Source organism: Alligator mississippiensis, chromosome 1 (genome assembly GCF_030867095.1).
Source record: "Alligator mississippiensis isolate rAllMis1 chromosome 1, rAllMis1, whole genome shotgun sequence".
NCBI classification, from domain to species: Eukaryota; Metazoa; Chordata; order Crocodylia; family Alligatoridae; genus Alligator; species Alligator mississippiensis.
Genome location: NC_081824.1, coordinates 131023045 through 131045593, shown reverse-complemented (window position 1 = coordinate 131045593; position 22549 = coordinate 131023045). Strand labels below are relative to the sequence as shown.

Here is a 22549-nt window from a genome sequence, read left to right as displayed (position 1 = left end):
ACTGACTTTCTGGTAGAGTGAAGAACCTCAGTGAGAGGGTATCCTAGGAACAGCAAAGGGAATTTAAGCTTTAAAGGGAATTTTTGAACACTTGATTATTTCACAGTCATTTAGGGTTTTTATACCACCTTTTCAATATTGAATTATAATAAAAGTTGTTATTCTGCTGTTGTTTTTCTCTGATGCAATCTTATCTTATAACTTCAGGAGGCTAACTCTCTTTTTGGACACATGTATTCTGCAAGCTTCACATAGTCCCCCAAGATACCGCAGGTATCTGCCTTCCACACAGTGCTAGCATCCAGTCCATATAGCAGGCAAATAGTTGCATTAAAACATTTTCATCCCTTTTTCTTTCTGTTCTTTTCTTTTAGATTGAGCAACAGATGATGCATTCCCAATACCTGGCCCAAGGTTGGGAAGAGGTAAAACAAATGAAGGCTGAGCTTTGGATCTACTTCCAGGACGCAGACCAACAACTGCAGAATATGAAGAGGAGACGGGCAGAACTGGAGTTGAACATTGCCCAGAACATGGTTTTACAAGTTAAGGTAAGGAGCCATTGGATTGGAAAACGAGGAATATGTACAACAGTTCTGTGTGTGTGTGTGTGTGTGTGTATTTTCTCTCTCTCTCTCACACACACACACACACACACACACACACATTATGTATGTATTATTTTGGTAAAAGCAAGAGCAGTGGAAGGCAGTGTTTTTTTACATTGGAAAGAAGTGAAGTGTCTGCTTCAGAAAGAAAAATTATTATTACTTCTATATTTTACAGAAAACAGTCTCAGCTTTACTGAAATAGGTTGCCTTCATTTTCAAGGGGTTAATTACCTGTTCAGGGTCATTAAACATATGGCTACAGGCTGGATCTGGCCCACAGAGCCACTTCACCCAGCCCACATTGGGAACGAGGCAAGTGAGAGTGGGGCCTGCCACTGAATTCCAATTACAGAGCCCCAGTGGGCAAATGTCAGCAGGGGAGTGAGTGAGCAACAGCTGCATTAACTCTCATCAGTCACCCGACCATCCCCTCTAGGTCCAGATCTAGCCTGGAGATGCAGATTTTTGCGACTCCTGTAAACACTTAATCTGATGTTAAAATCTGTGATTTATCTATTATAATAGAATTGCTCTTCTCCTCAGAATACATAATAAAAACTATTGTCACAGACACATGAACAAGCATGTGAGAGATAAATGATGGCAGGGATTTGCAGTGTGTCAGTTATTCTGCAGTAACTGCCAGTGTGCATGCTTTTACTTAAAGGGAACGGTAAGCTGCCACAGGCTACCTTTTATTTACTATGGAGAAACGTGTGCACACATTTACTATAGAGAAGCTGACAGACCGTAAACCTCCACTCTTTATTTGTCCACATACCAATATACCACTATTTCTAAAAGAAATAATACTTTATCTTGCAGGTCCTGATCAGTAGGGAACAGATACTCTTTCAAATAGAAACTTGATTTGTTCCTGCTTGCAGAGGAGGGTATTTTAGATATTGGCTTCAAAGTAGTCATTTAGAAAATGCAGACAATTTATGCTGTAGTCAAAATACCACTAACTTTACTAAAAGAAATATGCTCTTTCTTTCAGTCATTAATAAATCATGGAAGGCCGATTTTTGCATTATTTGGACTAGACTGTGTACTGTACTTTATTACTACACTAAGCATTGTGGAAAGTTAAAAGAGTGCTTCCTCCCAAATAGGGAGGGGCTGAGTATATAGTCACATCCTTGCACCGAGATCATAGTAGGCCCATTGTACTAACAACTGATGAAGGAGGCAGGAAGAAGACAGGAACATGGATTTTTCTTTCTCACTCCTCCAGTTAGCTTCAGTAGTTTACCATGCATAGGAGCAGATACTGCCCACTTAGAATGAGTAACTTATTGTCTGTCATTCCCCTGTGTACCTTTAATTTTGCAGAGAACCATTGTGTTTTAGGATAGTGGATACAGGGCAGGTAAGACTCAGTCCAGCATTTAGCATGCAAGTTACTGCAAACTAAATGGTTTTGATTAAAGTGAGTGGTGCTGGAAGAATGCAGGACCTAGCCTGGACTGTAGATAGTCCTTTTTTGGAATTTGGAAAATGCTGTTCATTGCAGAGCATCAGGCAATGTTAAATAACGTAGGAAAAACAACAGGTTGTTTTTAACTATGTGTTGTTCATTTTCTATATTTTTTTCGTTGATATTATTTTAGTTTAGTTTTATATTCATCAAGGAAATTTATATGAAATGGGGAGTCCATAGTCTTTGATTTGATAATCAACCATAATGTCCTATTGCAAGTAGAAGAACTATCAAAGTTTAAGCATCCATTTAAGCGAGAGGCAGTGAAATTCTATGGAGCTGAGATCCTGTTTTATGCAACTATCTCTGGAAAAAGATAGACAAAAGAGAAGAGTGTGCAATATACAGTACTGGCAAAATTGACCACTTGTAGGGCTATGCTTTTCTTTCCTGTGGAGAGTATGTTGAGCAGCTGTGCAACTCCAGGAGAGGGCCAGGGAATGGATTGTGACTTTAGTCCTTATTCCTCTCCCATCTTGATTGTGTAAATGAAGTATTTTGCTAATACCCCTTTCTTGTCCTTTAGGTTACATCCCTTCCCTAATCTTTGATAGGCATGTGAAAGTGTAGACAATATTCTTTGGGTAAATCCGATATCTTTTATTAGACCAACTCAAATAGTTGGAAAAATTCTTTGCAAGCTTTCAGGTAGTTACCCTTTGTCCAGCAGAGGAAGTGTCTACAGATGGTCTGTGACCTTCTTGGATGAGGTAGTAAAGCAGCCAGTGGCCAGTACTGTGATTTATCTATTATAATAGATAGACAGATATGGTCTATTACTGGCCTCTAGCTGCTTTACTGCTCCATCCAGGAAGAGCACAGACCATCTGCAGTGTACCCAAAAGCTTGCAAAGAAGAATTTTTTCAACTATTTGAGTTGGTCTAATAAAAGATATTGGATTTACCCAAAGAATCTTGTCTGCCTATGTCCTTAGGCCAGTACGGCTACAACCTACACCTATGTAAGTGTATGCATTTCTAAATGGGTTAATTTCTAAGGTGTCACTATGCCCTGCCTTCCTTCTGGTTGACTTCAGACTAACATGGCTAGCTGCCTCTCCCTCACACACCTGATACACAGGGCTGAGCCTCTATCCAGCTCTAAGTAGAGTGTGTTTAGCATTATCATTCAAATCTCAGCTCATTATTAGATGGCATATCTCTATTTTGTTTTTCATTTGTTCTTCTAACAGGAGTTCAGCCAGAAGCTGCAGTCTAAACAGTCAGATCTTACCTCTGTGACTGAGAAGGTGAACAAACTAACACAAGGACAGGAGTCACCTGAGCACAAGGAAATAGGACATTTAAGCAATCAGTGGTTGGACCTCTGCCTTCACACAACCAGCTTGCTCACAGAGAGGGAGAAGGATCTTCAGAGGACAAGAGATTACCATGATCGCATGAATGTAGTAGAAGTCTTCTTGGATAAGTTTACAAAGGAATGGGACAACCTGGCCAGGTAGAGAGAGTCTGTCTTGTTCTGACTTGATATATTTGACACACATGGCCCTCTTACCATATTTCTAGATATCATGCCCTTTAAATATCCCTTTTAATAATGTGCTTGATTTAAAAAAACAGAATACCTCCTTCTTTGGTTACGGTAGAATGCATTGTTTTGAGATGAAAAGAAGATGGAATACAGAATGTGTATTAATTTTTTAGTCAGATCTTCAGGAGTTGCTTTCAAGAAGAGTAAGCTAATAACCTCTGGTTATAGCTCTGTGTTGTGTTACCTTCTTGTCCTTACGTACCACTTAACACTGGCTGCAAAATGCATACATTTTAATCACTTTGACACTTGGAAATTTACATTTTGTGACGTATTCAAAAAATTAAATTTAATTTAATTTAAATTAAATTATGCAAGCATTATTCTCTAATGAGGGATATCTATGTTAGAGAATCAAAAATACAGTTCCAAACAGTATGTTCTAACGTTTCTCATTCATAGCTAAGCGATTATCTCATATTTTTATAGAATGGTTAGTGTAAATTGTCAGACACTTGAAATTTTAGTTGCTCCCACCGCATCATTGAGACAACATCTTGAGCACAACTTAAGACTGTATTTTTAAAACAGTAATGGTTACTTCTTCTACTGTTAATGTCAATTGGCTAAAATCCCTTGACCTCAATATTGTAATAATATGTGTCTAGCATAATGTTTGTTCTTTTCATATACAATGAGTTAAAGTGTGGGCTGCCAGTAGTTATACTGCTAATATGAATTTACAACAAGCTATGGCAGAAGAAAAGATAGTAAAAATACTATCTTTTTCTAGTGATTGAGACAAGTAGTTTAAAAGGAGCGTACAAGATTTTGACACCCTAATCCCATTGAATCCTAATATGATATGGGCTCCTACTGCCCTTGGGCTTTTTTGAATATCCCACCTTAAATATAAATAAAGATTTCACTCTTGTACTATTCATTTTGTCAAACAGATCAGATGCTGAGAGTACAAATGTGCACCTTGAGGCCCTGGAACAGTTGGCTTTGGCTCTGCAGGAGAGGAGATTTGCCCTTGAAGACTTGAAAGACCAAAAGCAAAAGATGATGGAACATCTGAATCTAGATGACAGAGAATTAGTGAAAGAGCAGTCTGGATATTTTGAACAACGCTGGACTCAGCTGGAGGACCTGGTCAAAAGGAAAATCCAGGTTTCTGTCACAACCTTAGAGGAGCTAAGTTTGATACAGTCCAGATTTCAGGAACTGATGGAGTGGGCAGAAGAGCAACAACCAAGCATCTCTGAGGCTCTTAAACAGAGCCCCCCACCTGACCTGGCTCAGAGCTTACTCGTGGATCATCTCACCATTTGTAGTAAACTAGAAGCCAAACAGCTTGTTCTGAAAACACTCATAACAGAGGCTGACCGGGTGATGATTAATCTAGGCCTCAATGAAAGACAGCTGCTCCAGAAGGCACTTGCAGATACACAGAATCATGTTGAGTGTCTCAGTGATCTACTTGGTCAGAGGAAAAAGCACCTGAATAAAGTGCTATCTGAAAAGAGCCAGTTTCTCATGGCAGTTTTTCAGGCTACAAATCAGATTCAGCAACATGAGAAAAAGATAATGTTCCATGACCATATTTGTCTGTTGCCAGAAGATGTGAGCAAACAGATTAGGACTTGTAAGAATGCCCAAGCTAGCCTGAAGACCTGTCAGAATGAAATCACTGGGCTGTGGGCTCAAGGACGGGATTTAATGAAAGAAGCAGAAGAACAGGAAAAAAGTGAAGTGCTAGGTAAATTGCAGGAACTACAAAATGTGTATGACACTGTTTTACACAAGTGTAGCCAGAGACTGGTAGAACTGGAGAAAAATATGGTTTCCAGGAAGTATTTCAAAGAAGATTTGGATAAAGCTAATCATTGGCTAAAACAAACTGATATTGTCACATTTCCAGAAATCAATTTAATGAATAATAATTCTGAACTATATGCCCAGTTGATTAAGTATCAACAGATTCTTGAGCAGTCTCCTGAATATGAAACTCTTTTACTTATGCTGCAGAGAGATGGTCAGGAAATCCTACCATCCCTTAATGAAGTGGATCATTCTTATCTAGATGAAAAGCTGAATGCCCTGCCTCAGCAATTTAATATCATCATTGCTCTGGCCAAAGATAAGTTCTACAGAGTTCAGGAGGCAATTTCTTCCCGCAAAGAATATGCTTCTTTGATTGAATTGACAACCAAGACTTTAACTGAACTGGAAGATCAGTATTTAAGCATGAACAAAGCTCCAACTGTTCTCTCAGCCAAAGAAGTTGCATCACTCCAACAGGATTACAGAGCTCTCTTAGGTGAGGTGGGAAACCTTGGTGCAGCAGTTGATGAACTGAACCAGAAAAAGGAGGCTTTCCGAAGCACTGGACAACCATGGCAACCCGATGAAATGTTGAAACTCATCACGCTATATCACAAGGTGAAAAGGCAAATAGAACAGAAAGTTAGCCTTTTGGAAGATGCTATAGAGGCCTATCAGGAATATGAGGAAATGTGCACACAGTTGAAGAGACAGCTAGAGGCAGTGAAGAAAGAGCAGATGAAAGTGAATGAGGAAACACTCCCAATAGAAGAAAAGCTGAAAATTTACCATTCTCTGGCTGGTAGCTTGCAAGACACAGGGATTCTTTTGAAGCGAATCACTGAACATCTAGATGTGCTTTCTCCTCGGCTTGACCCATCTGCCTATGGGACAGCCAATCATGAAGTACAGTCTTGGCAGGAAAAGCTAAAGTCATTGCATGCTACCATTGGTGACACAGTGATGGAATGTGAAAACAGGCTGGTACAAAGCATAGACTTTCAAACAGAGATCTGCCGCTCACTTGAGTGGCTGAGATGGGTTAAGGAAGAGCTTAACGGAACATTAAGTTTGGACCTGAAACTACAAAACATCCAGGAAGAGATTCGAAAGGTTCAGATCCATCAAGAAGAAGTGCAGTCAAGTCTGAGAATAATGAATGCCCTGAGCAGTAAAGAAAAGGAGAAGTACATGAAAGCAAAAGAACTGATACCTGCAGACTTGGAAAACACCCTTGCTGAGCTGTCAGAACTGGATAATGAAGTTCAAGAAGCCATACAAAAGAGGCAGGTTAGTGTGTCCCCAATCTATTATTTTCTTCTATCTTGGAAAAATTAGCTTGTGTTGGTTTTCTTTGTGTTGTCATCATGAATAGATTGACTTTGCTTCCTAATTATTTTTCATCATTTTAGGCATAGGTCATGGTCCATGCTAGGTGGTAAAACAAGGACTTTGGAGGAGTAAAGACTTCCATCAGCATACACAGCACACACAGATACATCCATGCTCTCACTCTAGGTGGCCTCTCCACATTTAGGGGCCAGGCACAAGACAGGAAGGAAGGATGGGCATAGCTGGTGCTACTTCTGAGGAGCAAAAGATAGATTAGGGTATGACATTAGTGAAGCCTTGACATCTTGGTGGGGTATTCTCATTATTTTTGTTGTTAAGAATTGTTACCTCTGTTATTGTAAATGTTATTTTTCACTGTTGTTTCAGGCTACATTGACTAAATTGTATAGCCTGTGTCAAAGGTACTACCAAGTTATGCAAACAGCCAATGATTGGCTTGAGGATGCTCAGGAATCGCTACATTTGACAAAGAATGGTCTGGATGTGGAAAGTTGCGAGGAGAATCTAAGAAACCACATAGAATTTTTCAGCACAGAAAGTCAATTCCAGAGTCACCTGGAAGAGCTACATTGCCTGGTGTCTGAGATGGAACTATTTATCCAAGTTACAGCAAGAGAACAACTGGTACAGAATATAGCTGCTCTGGGGGAAAAAGGCAAGGGAACAAAACAGGAATCTGAAACCCAGCAAGATCTACTGCAGAGGTATCTTTGGGGATGATAAGGGACACACTACATTTGTTTCCAGTCTAGTGGGTTGGGATCTGTGGCTTGGGATTCAGAATTCCCAGATCCTGTCTTCTCCATAACTGATTGGCTGGCTGATGTGAAATGAGTTGCTTAAGATCTCTAAGCTTCATCTTTTTAGAATGAGTTAAGTGATATTTTATCAATATACTATTTCAGAAGGTTTTTGTGAGAATTGAGATTTTTGTTTTTAATACATATTGAGTTTCTTATAAAAAAAAGCTAATAGATAAATGCAAAATAGTAGTAGTAGTAAACCTCAGAACTGTATGTACCAGTGCTTGTTTCAATGATTTTTTTTATTATACTGAATCTTTCTTGCTCGTGTTTCATTCTCCAAGGTGTGCTTCTCTGTGGCAGGAGTACCAGATGGCAAGGCAGAAGGTTATTGAATTGATGAATGAGGCTGAGAAGAAATTATCAGAATTCTCTTTAGCTAAGTCTGCTTCTGGTCATGAAGCAGAAAAGAAATTGCTGGCCCATAAGGTAAGGTTTCCAAAATCAGCAGGATGTCCAATTTCTTTCTGTGAAAATAAATTCAACCATTTGCCATAGGATTCAGGACACCAGAGATGTACATCTCATTTGTTTTTGCATTAGAAATAAGTTATGAAGGGTTTTTTTTATTTGCATCCTAAATAAAATACAAGAATCGTGTCCTCTATATACATACAGTAGCTTAAACAGTGGATACTGACAAGAAGTGATTAAAATAAACATACCTTACTGAAGTAACTCTTACAGATCCACCTAAAAAATTCCAATTCTTATAAAAATGATAATTGAGTCAATGGCATCCCTCACTAATTTTCTGCCAGGGGTTCTTGAGAGTGAGAGAGCTGAGAGATTTGGTATATTAGAAATGTACTTACTGTGGAGCACTATAGCTAGGCCTAGGCCAGGTTATTCATACTGCTGCAGTTAGGATTGCATACAAAGCCAAGATTAGCTTGAAACCAATGAGAAATTGGCAAAAAAGAATCCCTTCCATTTATGGGGATTCTCTACAAGGAGAGAGCTGATAGAGATGGCCTCCTTTGCCATATGCCTCACTGCCCAAGTAAGTTTTGGATTTGGATAGAAAATTGAGTTAGAACTCTTGCTCATACAGGTTTTGTCAGGAAGCTGCAAACAGCTCTTTCCAGGTTATAAGTGTCCATTATTAGGGCTGTGCAAAACGGCACTGTTCCGTTCCAACTTCAGTTTCGAGGTCTGGATGGAACAGTGTTTTGTATGGAATTTCATATCAAGTCGAAACAGTGAGGCTGTTTTGACACTGTTTCAACATTTCGCCCGACCATCATTCTGGGGAAAGGAACTCAGTCCAGCTGGGCTGACTTTCTTTCCTGAGCCTGATCCTAGCCCCGGGGATAGGAAGTCAGTCCAGCTGGGCTGACTACCAGTCCCCGGCCTGATCTTGTGCCGGGGATGGGAAGTCAGCCCAGCTGGGTTGACTACCCATCCCCAGCCCAATCTAGCACCGGGGATGGGGGAAGTCAGCCCAGCTAGACTGACTTTCCATCCCCAGCGCTATGGTCAAAACGTTTCAACTTTCGAAATATTTCGACTAGCCTCGTTTTGTTTCGAGGCTGTTTCGCAGCCCTTTGTTTTGTTTTGATTTGTTGTTTTGACCTCAAAATTAGTTGAAACAATGTCAAAATGAAATGGCCAGTGAAATTTCGTACAGCCCTATCCATTATGTCTTGAGTACAGTTTGTACAGAGCAAAGATTTTGGGCAATAGTGCTTATACTATCTTATACATATATATAGCTTCTATTCACATTTCACTTCCCAGTCAAGGACTCACAAATACTGGGCATTCTTGTTAGGAACTCTTATGCAATACTTCCAACATCTAAATCATATGTAGAGGGTACTTGTGTAAAATAAATGTCCTTTAAAATGAACAAAAGTGATTATCTTAAATTATAAATTAATTATAGAAAGTAATCATTAAACCAGATTATTGTTTGAAGTTGCCAAATACAAAAATTTTACATGTGCAAAAATCTACAATAGGTATACTTTAAAATTGTCATGCATGTAAAATACTAATGGTCAAAAGCTAATACAAAAATAATTTAACCAAGGCTAAAGATTAATTACAAGCAATGGCTGCACTATACATTTCACAGCATACTGATGACATGACTGCTTCACCATTATCATCAGACAGTGCTGTAACAAGGAAAATCCTGCCATTTGATTTTCTTTTTCAGTCACTGGTGTCTGTAGTAAATTCGTTCCATGAGATGATCACAGCACTGGAGGAAAAGGCCTCTCAGCTAGAAAAAATCAGTAATGATGCTAGCAAAGCAACCATAAGCAGGTCAATGACAACTGTCTGGCAACGGTGGACACGGCTCCGGAGTGTGGCCCAGGACCAGGAGAAGATATTGGAAGATGCAGTGCAGGAGTGGAAAGGCTTTATTGATAAGGTATGAGACTTTGGGCGTTGTTACACATTAATTTTAGGCAGCTCCTGGAGCTTCTAACTCCTGGATTATCCACACATTAACACCTGAAACTAGTGTTAAGCACATTTTAGGCAACTTAAAGTTACACCACTCCAGGGCACGTTTACCTCTGATCCATGTCACCCAGCTTGCGTTCCATCAATGTGTGGCCACTCCCCACAGATGAGCTGCCTGAGTTACAGAACTCAAGCATCCCAGGATCCAGTGCCCCCCACCCCTCAAAAAGCTCTCCTGTCCTGTGTGGACAAACTTTCTACCTCCTGGTTTCTACTGCTCAGGGGGCAGTTTTAGCACCAAGCCAACTCCCACTCCTGCCCTGGAGGTGTGACTTTCTCACCCCAGGGGTGCAACCCTCTGCAAACAGCCTGCAAAGCACATGCCAGCTAGCCAGGTTATGGGGTACAGATGGGTCCATGAGCAGGGTCTAGGGGGGCAGGGAGGGGGCCAAGGGAAGAGCCAGATCAGGCCCACATGAGCTGGGGCTTCCTTCCAGGGGCAGTAGTTTCCCCAAAAGTGCCTTCCTTCACTGCTCCCACCTCCCAGCCATGATGGTAAATACAGCTACCACCCCCCACACTCCAATCCCAAATCCTAGTTTATTAAAACACGAAACATTTAATTTGCTTTCTACTTATTTCTTTTTATATTTCTTTTTTTTTTGCTTCTTTTTATTGTATCCTTCGGTGGCTGACTTCCTTCTTTTCATCCCCCTCTCCTCCCATCTCCATTTCCTTTTCATCTCCCATCTCATTGCCTACCCCCAACCCATTAAACTCTCCATCTCCCAGTTTCATGTTCCCAGACCCCTCTCCCACAGCCCCTCTCTCAATCCCTACCACCTAGAGCAGGGATAGAAGCCTGTCCTGGCCCACCAGCCCTGTGGTGGCAACTCACAGCTGTAGCTCCTAGTCAGGTCCCTGCTCTTCAGCCCTCTAGTGGCAAGTCATAGCTATATAGGTCAGAGAAGGTTTTTAGCCTTCAGGTGTGACTGCTCCAAAACAGAACTAACACTTAACACTGTTCAACATTTGAGCAGCTCAAAGTGCAATGTGTAACAAGGCCCTTTGATAAGTCCCTTTTACTACAATGTATTTTTCATGAAGCAGGGTAGATACAGTGTATTATGTTTTCATCACATATGAGACTTAACATTTATATATCCCTTTACAGATTCAGAGCACTGTACAGGCATTAGGTATTTAAGCAGTAAGTCCAGTAACATAATCAGTAAATCATAGTTACATTTTACAAGCAGGAAAGCTGATACAGCAAGTTATTGACAAAGCCAGCATTAGAACTCCTGACTGCAAGGCTGTACTGTTTCTCTAGACCCTATTTCCTTCCTTATTCTTCTAGGGAAAAAGAAATTAAAGTTTTATGTAATAAACACAATGCCCTTTTGCATTTGCTAATTTTAGTAATTATTTCGGATCTTCTTTCCTTTGTCACCCCAGACAGCTCAACCTCCCACTGCATAATCTTTCTGTCTAAAGAAAACTGGAAATAATTTCTGAGTCAGTGTGCTGGGAGCACTGTGTAATATCATGCTGACCAGTATCATCTTATGGTTTCCTTGTACTTCTGATTGTCCATGTCTCTTTGTTATCCCTCATCCTAAAATTTTTGGAGGAGGGGCAGTGTTTTTGCTCCACAGGTGACCCTTAGCACAGTGGATTCCTTTTTCATCATTAGAGTTGCTGTGTTTTGTGGCAGTGCAAACAGTAAATAAAATTAGAAATAAAAGGAGGTCATTCAACAATTGGGGAGTGCAAGGCATAATCTTATCTATGTCCTGGCCACTGCCATCTATCAGAGTGAAAATGAAGCTTTAGAACCCTACCTGTTGAGTCAGCCATGTACTATCAAATTCTTACTGATTCCACTCCAGCGCTAGGTTTTAGGTCTGTTGTTATCAACTGTGCCAAATGTGTCTTTTATCTGTTTCTTCAGATTCAAAATGCTACTCTAGCAATAGATCAACTACAAGATCACTTACCAGAAAGCTCAGTTGAAAAAGCATCAAAGACAGAGCTTCTGGATCTTCTGGATTACCACAGCAGTTTCACTCAGGAGGTGGAACAGAAGCTGTCTTCTTTGGGACTCCTCAAACAGCATGCACTAAACATGTTCCAGGATGTGGAAATGGAGCCAAGTTCTCAGGAGGAGCTACCAGTCATGCAAGAAATCAAAGCAATGCAGGACCGATGCCACAAGTAAGGGGAACAGAATATTTAAGTAAACGGAAGTCATTTTATTTTATATTAATTTACTGTTCAAACATACCTATAATAATATAATCAAAGTTATAACACATTAATATATTTTCATATTTTTGTCATTCAATTTCATTGTTAAATGTGTGTTCAAAAGATATTATGGTTGAAACTGATAGTTAAAAAAAACCCCTTTCCTATACTCTGTTGCTAATAACAACTGGAAGTAGTGTTAAAGAATTTCAAATATTTAATTTACTCATCATTTACACAGATTCTATTTTCATGTCACCATTCTCAGACTAGGCATTCACTTTGAGTTAGATTTTTTTAAGGTACTTCATTGCTTAAAATGGCAAGAGATGCTTAGTGGTATTTTCAACAACACCTGAGCCAGATAGGTGCCCAGCTACCACTATTTTAATATCACTGAAGGCAGAACCTAGCAAGAAGATATTGCGTTTCAAAATCCTACTTGGTATCTGTCTCTTTCCAGCTTTAGAAGACTGACTACATCTAAGAGTCTTGTCCTATTGCTTTTCTAAAGCAGGGGAGTAAAGATAGCCTCATGGTAAGAGTCAGTCCTAGTGACATAGGTCCAGTTCTGGCCCTAATATAACATTTAATGGAATGATAAATAGTGCCAGTGAAATATGCTAGTGAAGGGTCTAGGACAGAGGTGGGCAACCCCAGCATGGGTGCCAGAGCATGTCACGTGAAAGCGTTTTGCTTGGCATGCATGCCTTAGGGTAGACGGTGGGGAATAGGCTGGGGCTGCACAGCCACAACAAGGATCAGGCCCTTCACAGCTCCCCCACAGCTCCCCTGCTGTCCACTCTCCCTCTGTCCAGAAATGTTTCCAGCTCCTGAACTTAGGATATCCCTGTACCCTCAAGTCACCCCCATGGTCAGTCTCTGGCATAAAAGCAGCCACTAAGGAGGACCCCAAAGTATTTTCACCAGGCCATTACCAGGCTTGCAATGTGCAGGAGGGAGGGGATGGGCAGGGTGTGCATGGGACCATCCAGGCTGGGTACACCATTGCCCCAGCATAGCCATACCTTAAGTGCCTTAGCCAAGTCTTCATATTTCTATATACAGATTGTGAACCTTGAATTGCAAAATCTTGATTTCACTGGGACTGCTTACATATGTAAATTTAATCATGCACACAGATGTTTGCAGTGAAATAAGACTTCTTGTAGAAAAGGATACATATAAACATTCCTTTGAATAGTCTGTCTGTATTCTGAGGGTACACACAGACATAATTGTATTGATATCAAAGGACATCAATCTAAGCAATTATGATACAGCTGTACATGATTCTGGAGCAATACAGCTGTAGCAAAACCATTGGATCTTTAACTCTACTTCCTTCAGGGCCCTGCCACATATTCATGCTAAAGCTGGATACAAACCAGCTATAAAGTTGTTACACATTTTCAAGAACTAACTTTGTAGCCGGTTGACTGTTTTCATAGTTGGATGGAGATTTTTATGGTATGATAATGACTTTGCACATGTGGCTGGTCTTACTTTGTATAAAGTAAGGTCTAAATTTATTGCACAATGAACCAATTAATTGCATAATATATGTAATGTGTGGCAGGGGCCTCAGGGTCAGAGTTAGGGTGGTTCAGCTCATTTGTATCACTATATGTAGATGCAAGAGCTGATATACACTCTTGAACAGGAGCTCCCCTTGCCCTTCTAAAGAAGCTAAAAGGTATATCTGTCCATAGCCAGAGCTGATTTCCAAGAGGGAGCATGACTCTATAAGTATTCTACTAGGAGGGAGGTGGGGAGGGGAACTTGGATCCCAGCTTCTGCTTCTAATATTTTTTATGTCAGGGCTTTCCAACTGGTGGAGCATGGGCTGTATGTAGACCTCTACTGCTGCCTCCACTATTGTCAAAATGCTGCAGGAAAACCTGGGAGGGAGCACTGTGCTACCAGGGTTGCCCATGTGATAGGGTGGGCTATGCATCACTTGTGCAGTCATGCAGCAGGGAGGTGCCCACACAGCCAGGGCAAGAGATCCTGGGGGATCTCATGACATCAGCAGCACAGCCTGTGTGGCTATCGGGTAGGAATCCTGTGCCCTCCCTGCCCCCTCCTCCCCCACCTGCCTGTGGCTTGCAAGGTGTTTGGCCTGGGGAACACATGCCAATGCTACATGCAGCCCCTGGCCCCACTAAAGTTGGCCATTACAAGAACTGGAAGTGGAACTCAGGACTGCCTCCATTGAAGCCCCTCTCTCTCACTGGGCTAAAAAATCAGGACATCTTGCATGTTCTCCTTCTGATCCCCTGATTCATACATTCCCCACCCCCCGTCCCACCCCCATGTGGGCCCAACTTCAAAAGGCACAGTGGAGGCTTCCTTCAACCATGCCTATCCCAAAGCCATAGTGGTTAGGTACTTTCCTATTAAGAGGAGATATCAATTCAGAACACATTAGGCTCAGCTGGGTGTACTGCCTAGACCTCCCATTTCCTGGGAAAAAGCCTTAATCACTAGGCAATTGGGCAAACAGCGGGTATATCCTTCTCCTACTCTATCTTTGTGCTTCCCCTCCAGAAGATTCAGATCCTAAGATGATGGAGGCATGTAAGGCACAGCCTTGACTGAGACATACAAGGAAAAAGTTCACATACACGCATGCATGTACCTATGCCTAACGTTTCTATTGGTTGCTCATAGACTTTATGTTCAGTGCTTACATATTCTGGAAGTGCTGCTCATTGAAGGAATGGGAGAGCGATGCACCTTTCCTAGGTAAAATAGGATAACTCTCTGATGAAAAACACACATTTTTGAGAGAGCAGCCATGTAGGTTTAGACATATAGCAGGTGGAATGGAATATGGGCCTAAGGAACATGGGTAAGTTGTAGAGTTAAACATCTCTGCCTGTTGTTTGTTTAGCATCCTTTGTAATAACACTTTTTTCTGTTATTCTTAGCTGAAACTTTGTAACATCATGCTTGTTATTCTTTGCATTTCTTGATAGCTTTTGACAAAATAAGATTACATTTTTATAAATTCTTCACAAGTTGTTTCTTTGCCTTTTGAAGCATGCAACAGAAAGTGAAGAAAAATGGGAAGTTGGTGAGACAGGAACTCAAGGAGCGTGAGGAGGTGGAGATAGAGATTAATATTGTGAAGTCTTGGATTCAGGAAACAAAGGAATATTTGCTAAACCCCACAATGGAAGTAGATGCTCAACTTCAGGAGCTGCAGGTATATCACTCTTCTTTTATGGATAGTTTCAACTTTGATGTGTTCTGATAATAAAGATTAAATTAGAGTGTTACAGTGGATTTGAATTTTACAATATGAGCAAAATCGTTGCAGTGACAGTGGGAAAAATTTAAAGACAAACCCATATTGCCAATAAATTGCATTGATTAATTGCCAGTATGCATAATGTGACAGAAGGGCTGTGACCATAGAATCATAGAAAATTAGGGTTGGAAGGGATCTCAGGAGGTCATCTAGTCCAACGCCCTGCTACTACTCTCCTAGTGAGAAAATTCTTCCTAATATCTAACCTAAACTTCCCTTGCTGCAACTTGAGACCATTGCTCCTTGTTCTGCCATCTGTCACCACTGAGAACAGTCCAGTTCCATCCTTCTTTGAACCCCCTTCAGGTACTTGAAGGCTGCTATTAAATCCCCTCTCAACTAAATAAACCCAGTTCCCTCAGCCTCTCCTCAGAAGTCACGTGCCCCAGGCCCCAAGCCATTTTTGTGGCCCTTTGCTGAATTCTCTCCAATTTTTCCACATCCTTTCTGTAGTGGGGGGCCCAAAACTGAGCATAGTATTCCAGGTGTGGCCTCCTATCAATGGCAGCACTCCTACCAATGCAGCCCTGCATGCTGTTAGCCTTTTTGGCAACAAGGGCACACTTGGGTCATACATTTTCCCTGCCTACATATAGAGTTAGTGGCTTTCTTCTTCCACTCTTTACTATAGATTGGGGGTTGGCAACATTTTTGAGCATAGTGCCAAAAAATGCAACATCTATTTGTAAGATGTTGGAGTGCAAGGCAAACAAAACGGGGAGGAGGGAATACTTGGCTAGATGCACTGCATAATATTACAGTTAATAATAATAAATGTTGTTTGTTTGTTTGTTTACAATAAATACCTGTGACCACACAATTCTGGCCACACCATTCCTGCCCTGGCTCTAACTGTAGGGGCCCTCCCCTCCTTTACTCACCCACCACACCTTTGATGTTAATGTTGGGGAAGGAGGAAGACTGCCTGAGGGTCTGAGAGCAAGCTTGCCATTGTTCCAGTATTGGGCTTCGGCCTTCTCACCCGCCACCCTTTTTGCTATTGCTGATCTCTCTAGCTCTAGTCCACTGGCTGGGCTGGGCTTTGGGGTTCCCAGCTTCTTGTTTGCTTTCCAAGGCCTTATCTCTGCCTTCCCCTGAGCTGCTGAGCCTTTCTGGACTCTGTCTGTTTTGGTTCCAGGACCGATGCCTATCTTTTCCAAGGCCTTATCTCTGCCCAGAGATGACCAGAGCAGGGTGTGGGGCCTGGGACAAATCAGCCTGTGTGGAGCCCCAACCCTGGATGCAAGGAAGCCTTGGGGGTGGGGGGGGGGGGGGGTGCCAAGTGGCCGGATGTGAAGCCAGTGGTAGTGTGGAGTCACCACGGCTGCTCCGCCCATCTCCACAAGGCCCCCCAAAGTGTGGAGCCCAGGGTGGTTGTCCTGATTGCCTGCCCCCCCTTCAAGGATGTCCCTGTCTCTGCCCTCTCTTAAGCTCTATGAAGTCACCATTCTGGGCATGCTTGGTGCACCCTCCTAGGTACTCTGGGATTGCCCCTCACAGGCTTCTTCTACCCACCACCAGCAACAAGCTGGGCTGGGATTCTACGGACCCAGTGCAGCCACTTGCAGCCTCCTGGCTGCCTGCCACAAGTATCCCAGGCTCTTGGCAGGCCCCAGCTGCCCACCATGGAATTTTTACTCCAGTAAAACCTTGAATCTGAAACAACCTTTCATGAAAAAGGCTGGGGTGCCAAGCAAAATATCTCCATGTGCCACTCTCTGGAAAACATGGTAGGGGTTGCCAACCCCTGCCCTAGAGTCTAGATGGGTACAATGTCTTTTCTATCTCCATCATGTTGGAGAAAAGATGTCTTAAATGAAAATGTATAAACTTAGCAATTTCAATTGATAAGCTCACAGAGGAGCATAGAATTGGAAGGGACCTCTTTGGTCATTGAGTCCACTTCCCTTCTATTGCAGACAGCTATCATATAATCCCTTTCATGAACTGTCCATTTTGTACTTCCTTAGGATTTTACCCCCAGTATTCCTACTGAAAGGCTATTCTAGAACAGGATTGTCCATCTGGCAGTCTGGGGGGGGGGGGGGGGGGGGTTAAGTTGTGGCCCCCAGGCTCTCACCTGGCCTCTGCTCCCCTCATTGCTTTGGCTGCAACAGCAGCTAGAGTCCCTGGGTTCCCTTTCCCTCCTCCAGCTGTTGCTTCCTGCCTCCACCCTAGATGAGGAAGCACTGCAGTGTCTGTGGCACAGGGAGCTGATGGTGAGTCCAGGGCTGTGCAGGTGCCTGAGGCAATGCAGAGTGGATGTGAGGAGGACTGTGGCTACATACACAATGTCTGTATGATGCAGTGAGGAGGAAGGCCCATGCAGGTGCATTGCATAGCGGTGTGGGGAGGAAAGGGGTGTTCCTATGACATGCAGCCTAAAGGCCCATGGCTCATCCTGGTGCAGCCCACACTTGCGCATCCCATGGGCCGAGTGGCCCATGACTTCTTAGAAACTGGACAGGCCTGTTCTAGAACATGATTCCTCTGGCAGGTAGAAACCACCTCACTTCCAGCCTAAATTCATTCTTAGTTAATTTATTGCCACGTTTATTCCTATGCCAGCATTGTGTGCAACTTTAAAGAGCTCTTCTCCTTTTCTGATATTTTTCTTTCTGAGATTTCTATGGAGAACAGTCTCATCAACCTTCATGTTGCTAGGCTAAATAAACAAGCTTCTTTAGCTTTCTCTTTACTCCTATGGCTGTCCAAGTAGTACTTCAGCACAGCTGTTCCATTTGGAATGTGGACATTTTATCTTCTTTCTTTTGGTACCAAAGCACATGGGAAGGAAAGTGAACTTCTAGTATGTAATGGCATATAAAGAAATCATACACTGAACACCAATTTATTTGTTTGCATCCAGAACCTCTGCATTGTGCTTGATTTTCAGGTTTGAATAGACCCAGGACTCAATCTCAAAGGACAATTTGAGTCTAGTCCGCATATGCCATGCGGACATATGTGGATTAGGCATATCAAAGTCATGAAACAAAAGTTTTGTTCCCCCCCTCCCTTTTTTTTGCTCAGCTGACTCTCCATTTTCATACTTGCTGAGTGCATCTACACATGTGCTTTACTGCAAAGTAGACTAATTAGCTGTGCAGTAAAGTGTCAATGTCTACATGTGTGGTGGTATTAAGCCACAGTAAACTAATTAACTCTGCCATAAGATAGGACAGTACTATTTTATGGTGGAGTAATTCACTGTGGTTAAATGCACATGTAGACACTGACCTCCGGTATAAATTGGCCCAGTCAGTGCAGATAGTTGGGAGCTGGACTCCTGCCAGCCACCTAGCCACACAGCTCTACACAGCACCCTCGTGTCCCAGCCAGGCCCTCCAGCACCCAACGCCACCACCCAGAAGCTGGGGCTGACTTCCTATGGCCCCTGCCAGGCCTGGTCCACCCCAATTCAAATTGCTGTTGTTCCAGGTGCACGTGTAGACACTACATCCGGGAGTAGTTTACTCCAGTTCAAACTGCTCTGGAGTTTATTGCTTTGTATTAATTGCACATGTAGATGCACCCACTGTTTCTGAATTGTATCTCTTTTATTCATCTAGGCTCTCCATAATGAAGTCACTTCTCACCGCCAGGCTGTGGAAAAAATAGCTGAACAACAGCAGAACAAGTACCTGGGACTTTACACTATTTTACCTTCTGAACTCTCTCTGCAGTTGGCAGAAGTGGGATTGGCCCTTGTAACTATACAGGATCAGGTAAAACCCAGTGGAAGAAGGCATATACACTTATGGGATTTCTCCACTCGTTTATAAACATAGTAATTGAATGACATATGATATTACAGGTTTGTTTGTGCTAAACCTTTATAGCTGTTACCTCCTTAGCTTACAACATATTCCTCCTATGAAGGAAAAAATGTATGACTAGTTGGTTTGCTTCTTACTGCTGTTGTTCTTGGCAGATTCAAGCCAAAGAGAAAGAAGCCCAGCAGAGCAAAACATTAAACCAAGAGTTTGGTCAAAAAATCCATGAGATAGCAAACGACTTAAATGCAATTCTCTCCAAACTGAAAGAAAAGACAAATAATATAGCACAAGCTAAAAGTGAGCAAAAGGTAAGGGGAAAAGCTTAATTTATCTGATTATGGAATATAATGTTTCAAATTTGCACGTCCCCATTGGACAAAAAATCCATTTACAAAGAGATAAATGACATGTTTGTCCTAAGCAGGTAGACAGATTAAGGAGTAAAGACTCCCTTTTTCTGGGCCATGTGGGCTGCTGGAACTATAGTCTCTAGATGGTAGCATGTGCAGGGATTGCCCAAGTGTGCTTCTCATGAGAACAACTAGGCATGAAAGGTGGGGAGCTGGGAGAGCAGGCAACCCATGTTGTTTTGTCTCTCTTGTCTATGTTTTCTCTCTCTCTTGTCAAAAAAGAGGAATCATTCTTAATGCACCTAAGGAGTTTCATTATGTACCCACACAGCATTTTACTTTAGTCTGTTCTTAAATAGCTTATCCATCCCCATAGATCATCATTAATGAACATTACCTTTTATAGTAAATAGTTCCATTGATATGTGTGGGAATATTCATAAAATAAGGGGTGCCTTGCTGAGAGTAGGTATGGTATAAATTGGCTGTTGATTATTTTATATTCCAGAAAGCCTGTATTGCTCTCCCAAGTACTTGTGTATATAGAAAAGAGTTTCAGTGAAATGAAACTTATTACACAGTGTTATATATATGGTTTTTAAAGATCAGGTTGTTTTAGTTATTAATGTGAAGTGAAGAGATGTACTTTTCCCAGAAGAAAACTTCTTGGTATGTCAGAAAACACCATTTTCTCTTCAAGTTGTTGTAAATGTGCCTCTTGACACCTTTTATCTGTTGCACAGAACCACTGAAATGTATTACGCTGAAACCAGTACATCATAATTACCTCAGTTAAGTGGGTGTAAAGCTAATTAAATGTGTTTTTGTCCATCTCCAGACTGGATGAAAAATTCTTGTCATTGGAGAGTTAGTAATATTTCTACATAGTTATAAAAAAAAAAAAAAATTCCCAGGTGCAATTGTAAAACTAAGTTGATTTCAAATATCAGTAATCTGTTTTAAAGTGAAACTTTTAATTTAATCTGTAAGGAATACAAATATGTTTTGAACACGCCTGAACAACAATAAATGGTTCTTGTTTTAAATGGTTTTCTTTTAAATGTAAAGCTTAATTAATAGATATTCTTCAGCTTTCAATTCTCTGGCAGGGTTGGATGTATGTATGCATGAAGTATAGTTATGTAGGTGTTTAAATAGGTAAATGAATGTATCTATTTACAGATGAATCAGATATATTACCTTTATGATTTCCACTCGTTTATTACAGGCCATTGTTGACTTCGCTTGCTCTCTGATGCATCTTTGCCATATGTCTGAGTAGCTTGAAATATTTCATTGAAAATAGGGAAGATTAATCCCTCACACAGCCACTTTCCACCTTAAATTCTGAGTTGTTTTTTTTTAGTTTACTAAAAATGGAATAGGTAAAATTTCTTCTCTCCCTCATAGTTTTGTACAGAACTCCAAAGCATACAGATTATCCGTATGTTTCTATTGAAGGGCTGTCCAAATTGCTCTAATAACAAGTTCAAGTAATCTATAACACCCAGCACAAAATTATGGGACTATAATAGAAAGCAAAATGGGCTAGATACATGAATGATGTAGCCTTAGGATACATTTTGGAAAAATAAAAAACAAACATAAAACTTTGTCATGGCAATAGTATCTTGACCACTCAGTCAAAGGACAAACACAGCACCATGGCCAGCAGTGGTTGATGTAACTCTGTAGTGATTCAGTCTTCTAGTGGGTGAGGGAAAATATTAGCTGTTTTGTTCAGGGAAAAAACAGTGGCAGTGATTAAATAGCTGAACCCATATCCTGCTGTGCCTTCTTCAACAAACTTTAATGCTGTGCAGCCAAAATATAAATGGAACCAGAGATAAAAAAGGTATAACAAACAGGATTTAAACACGTAAAACAGAAATATGAATAACCCCCATCACTGATTTTGCTCTCTTATTCCAGATCCTTGGTGAAGAATTGGACAGCTGTAATATAAAGCTGGTGGAACTGGATGCCGCAGTACAAGACTTCACAGAGCAGAACACTCAGTTAGCTAAACAACTAGCTAATAGGATAGGGAAACTATCTGGGTTGCACCAACAGACCGTTAGGCAGGCGGAGTACCGAGCATCCAAACTGAACCAGGTACAGTGTCAAATCATTTCAATCCTTTCCTCTGTGAAGCACCAGGAAAATGTGAAAACAAGAATTTATAGAATTTAGAGCAGAACTATATTGGCCTATAGTGTGGCATTTTTTGCTTTTGTTGTCATGACAACAAGTACATTAATTAGCAAACAACCCTCTGAGTGTAAAAACAGGAACTTTCAGTGACATTTCCAACATAATGCACATAATATGCTTGTAGCTGTGCAGTTTTTGGCTTTGCATCACATAAAAAAGGTAAGGCTTCCCTTTTTTTTTTTGCAAATTGATGTCAGTAAGCCAGATGGAGAAAAAGTCTTTAAATAGAGGTAGAAAGTGTTGCACAGTAGGAGTCAAAGAAACACATAAGGGACAGCATAAGAGAAGACACAAAGGGAAGAATGGCTGATTACGTCTGAATCTTGAGCAGGAAGGGAGTAGGCATTTGTATGTGACAGAGTGAAATACATGTAGGAAGTGCACTTTCCTGCACATGTACATCCACCTACACACACTCCTACTGTGTCCTAGTTTCTTTATTAAGAATTTTTTTAAAACCATACCTGACTTTCCTAATTTTCCCTCACAAATATAGGCTATAGTTACTAAATTAGAAAAATAATTGAAAAGATTTTTTAAGTGACCCTCCCTCAAAAAATTAAAAGGGGAGAAGTAAATGAAGTCACTTGCAGTTAATATATATATGGAGAGAGAGAGACTTCCTCTCTACAGGATTAATCTCATATTTTATA

General features: G+C 41.2%; 1 protein-coding gene across 3 annotated transcripts in view; it reads left to right on the top strand.

The window, feature by feature from the left end:
- The window catches only part of SYNE1 (spectrin repeat containing nuclear envelope protein 1), a 535576-nt gene that overhangs the window by 342988 nt on the left and 170039 nt on the right, over positions 1 to 22549 (top strand). For all 3 annotated transcript variants that reach the window (XM_059714126.1, XM_059714134.1, XM_059714130.1), the window contains 11 exons: positions 375 to 551; positions 3288 to 3553; positions 4543 to 6703; positions 7133 to 7470; positions 7854 to 7998; positions 9734 to 9952; positions 11942 to 12204; positions 15283 to 15448; positions 19126 to 19281; positions 19488 to 19640; positions 21615 to 21797. In XM_059714126.1, the coding sequence (XP_059570109.1) occupies positions 375 to 551; positions 3288 to 3553; positions 4543 to 6703; positions 7133 to 7470; positions 7854 to 7998; positions 9734 to 9952; positions 11942 to 12204; positions 15283 to 15448; positions 19126 to 19281; positions 19488 to 19640; positions 21615 to 21797 (4227 nt within the window). The remainder of the gene's footprint in view (positions 1 to 374; positions 552 to 3287; positions 3554 to 4542; positions 6704 to 7132; positions 7471 to 7853; positions 7999 to 9733; positions 9953 to 11941; positions 12205 to 15282; positions 15449 to 19125; positions 19282 to 19487; positions 19641 to 21614; positions 21798 to 22549) is intronic.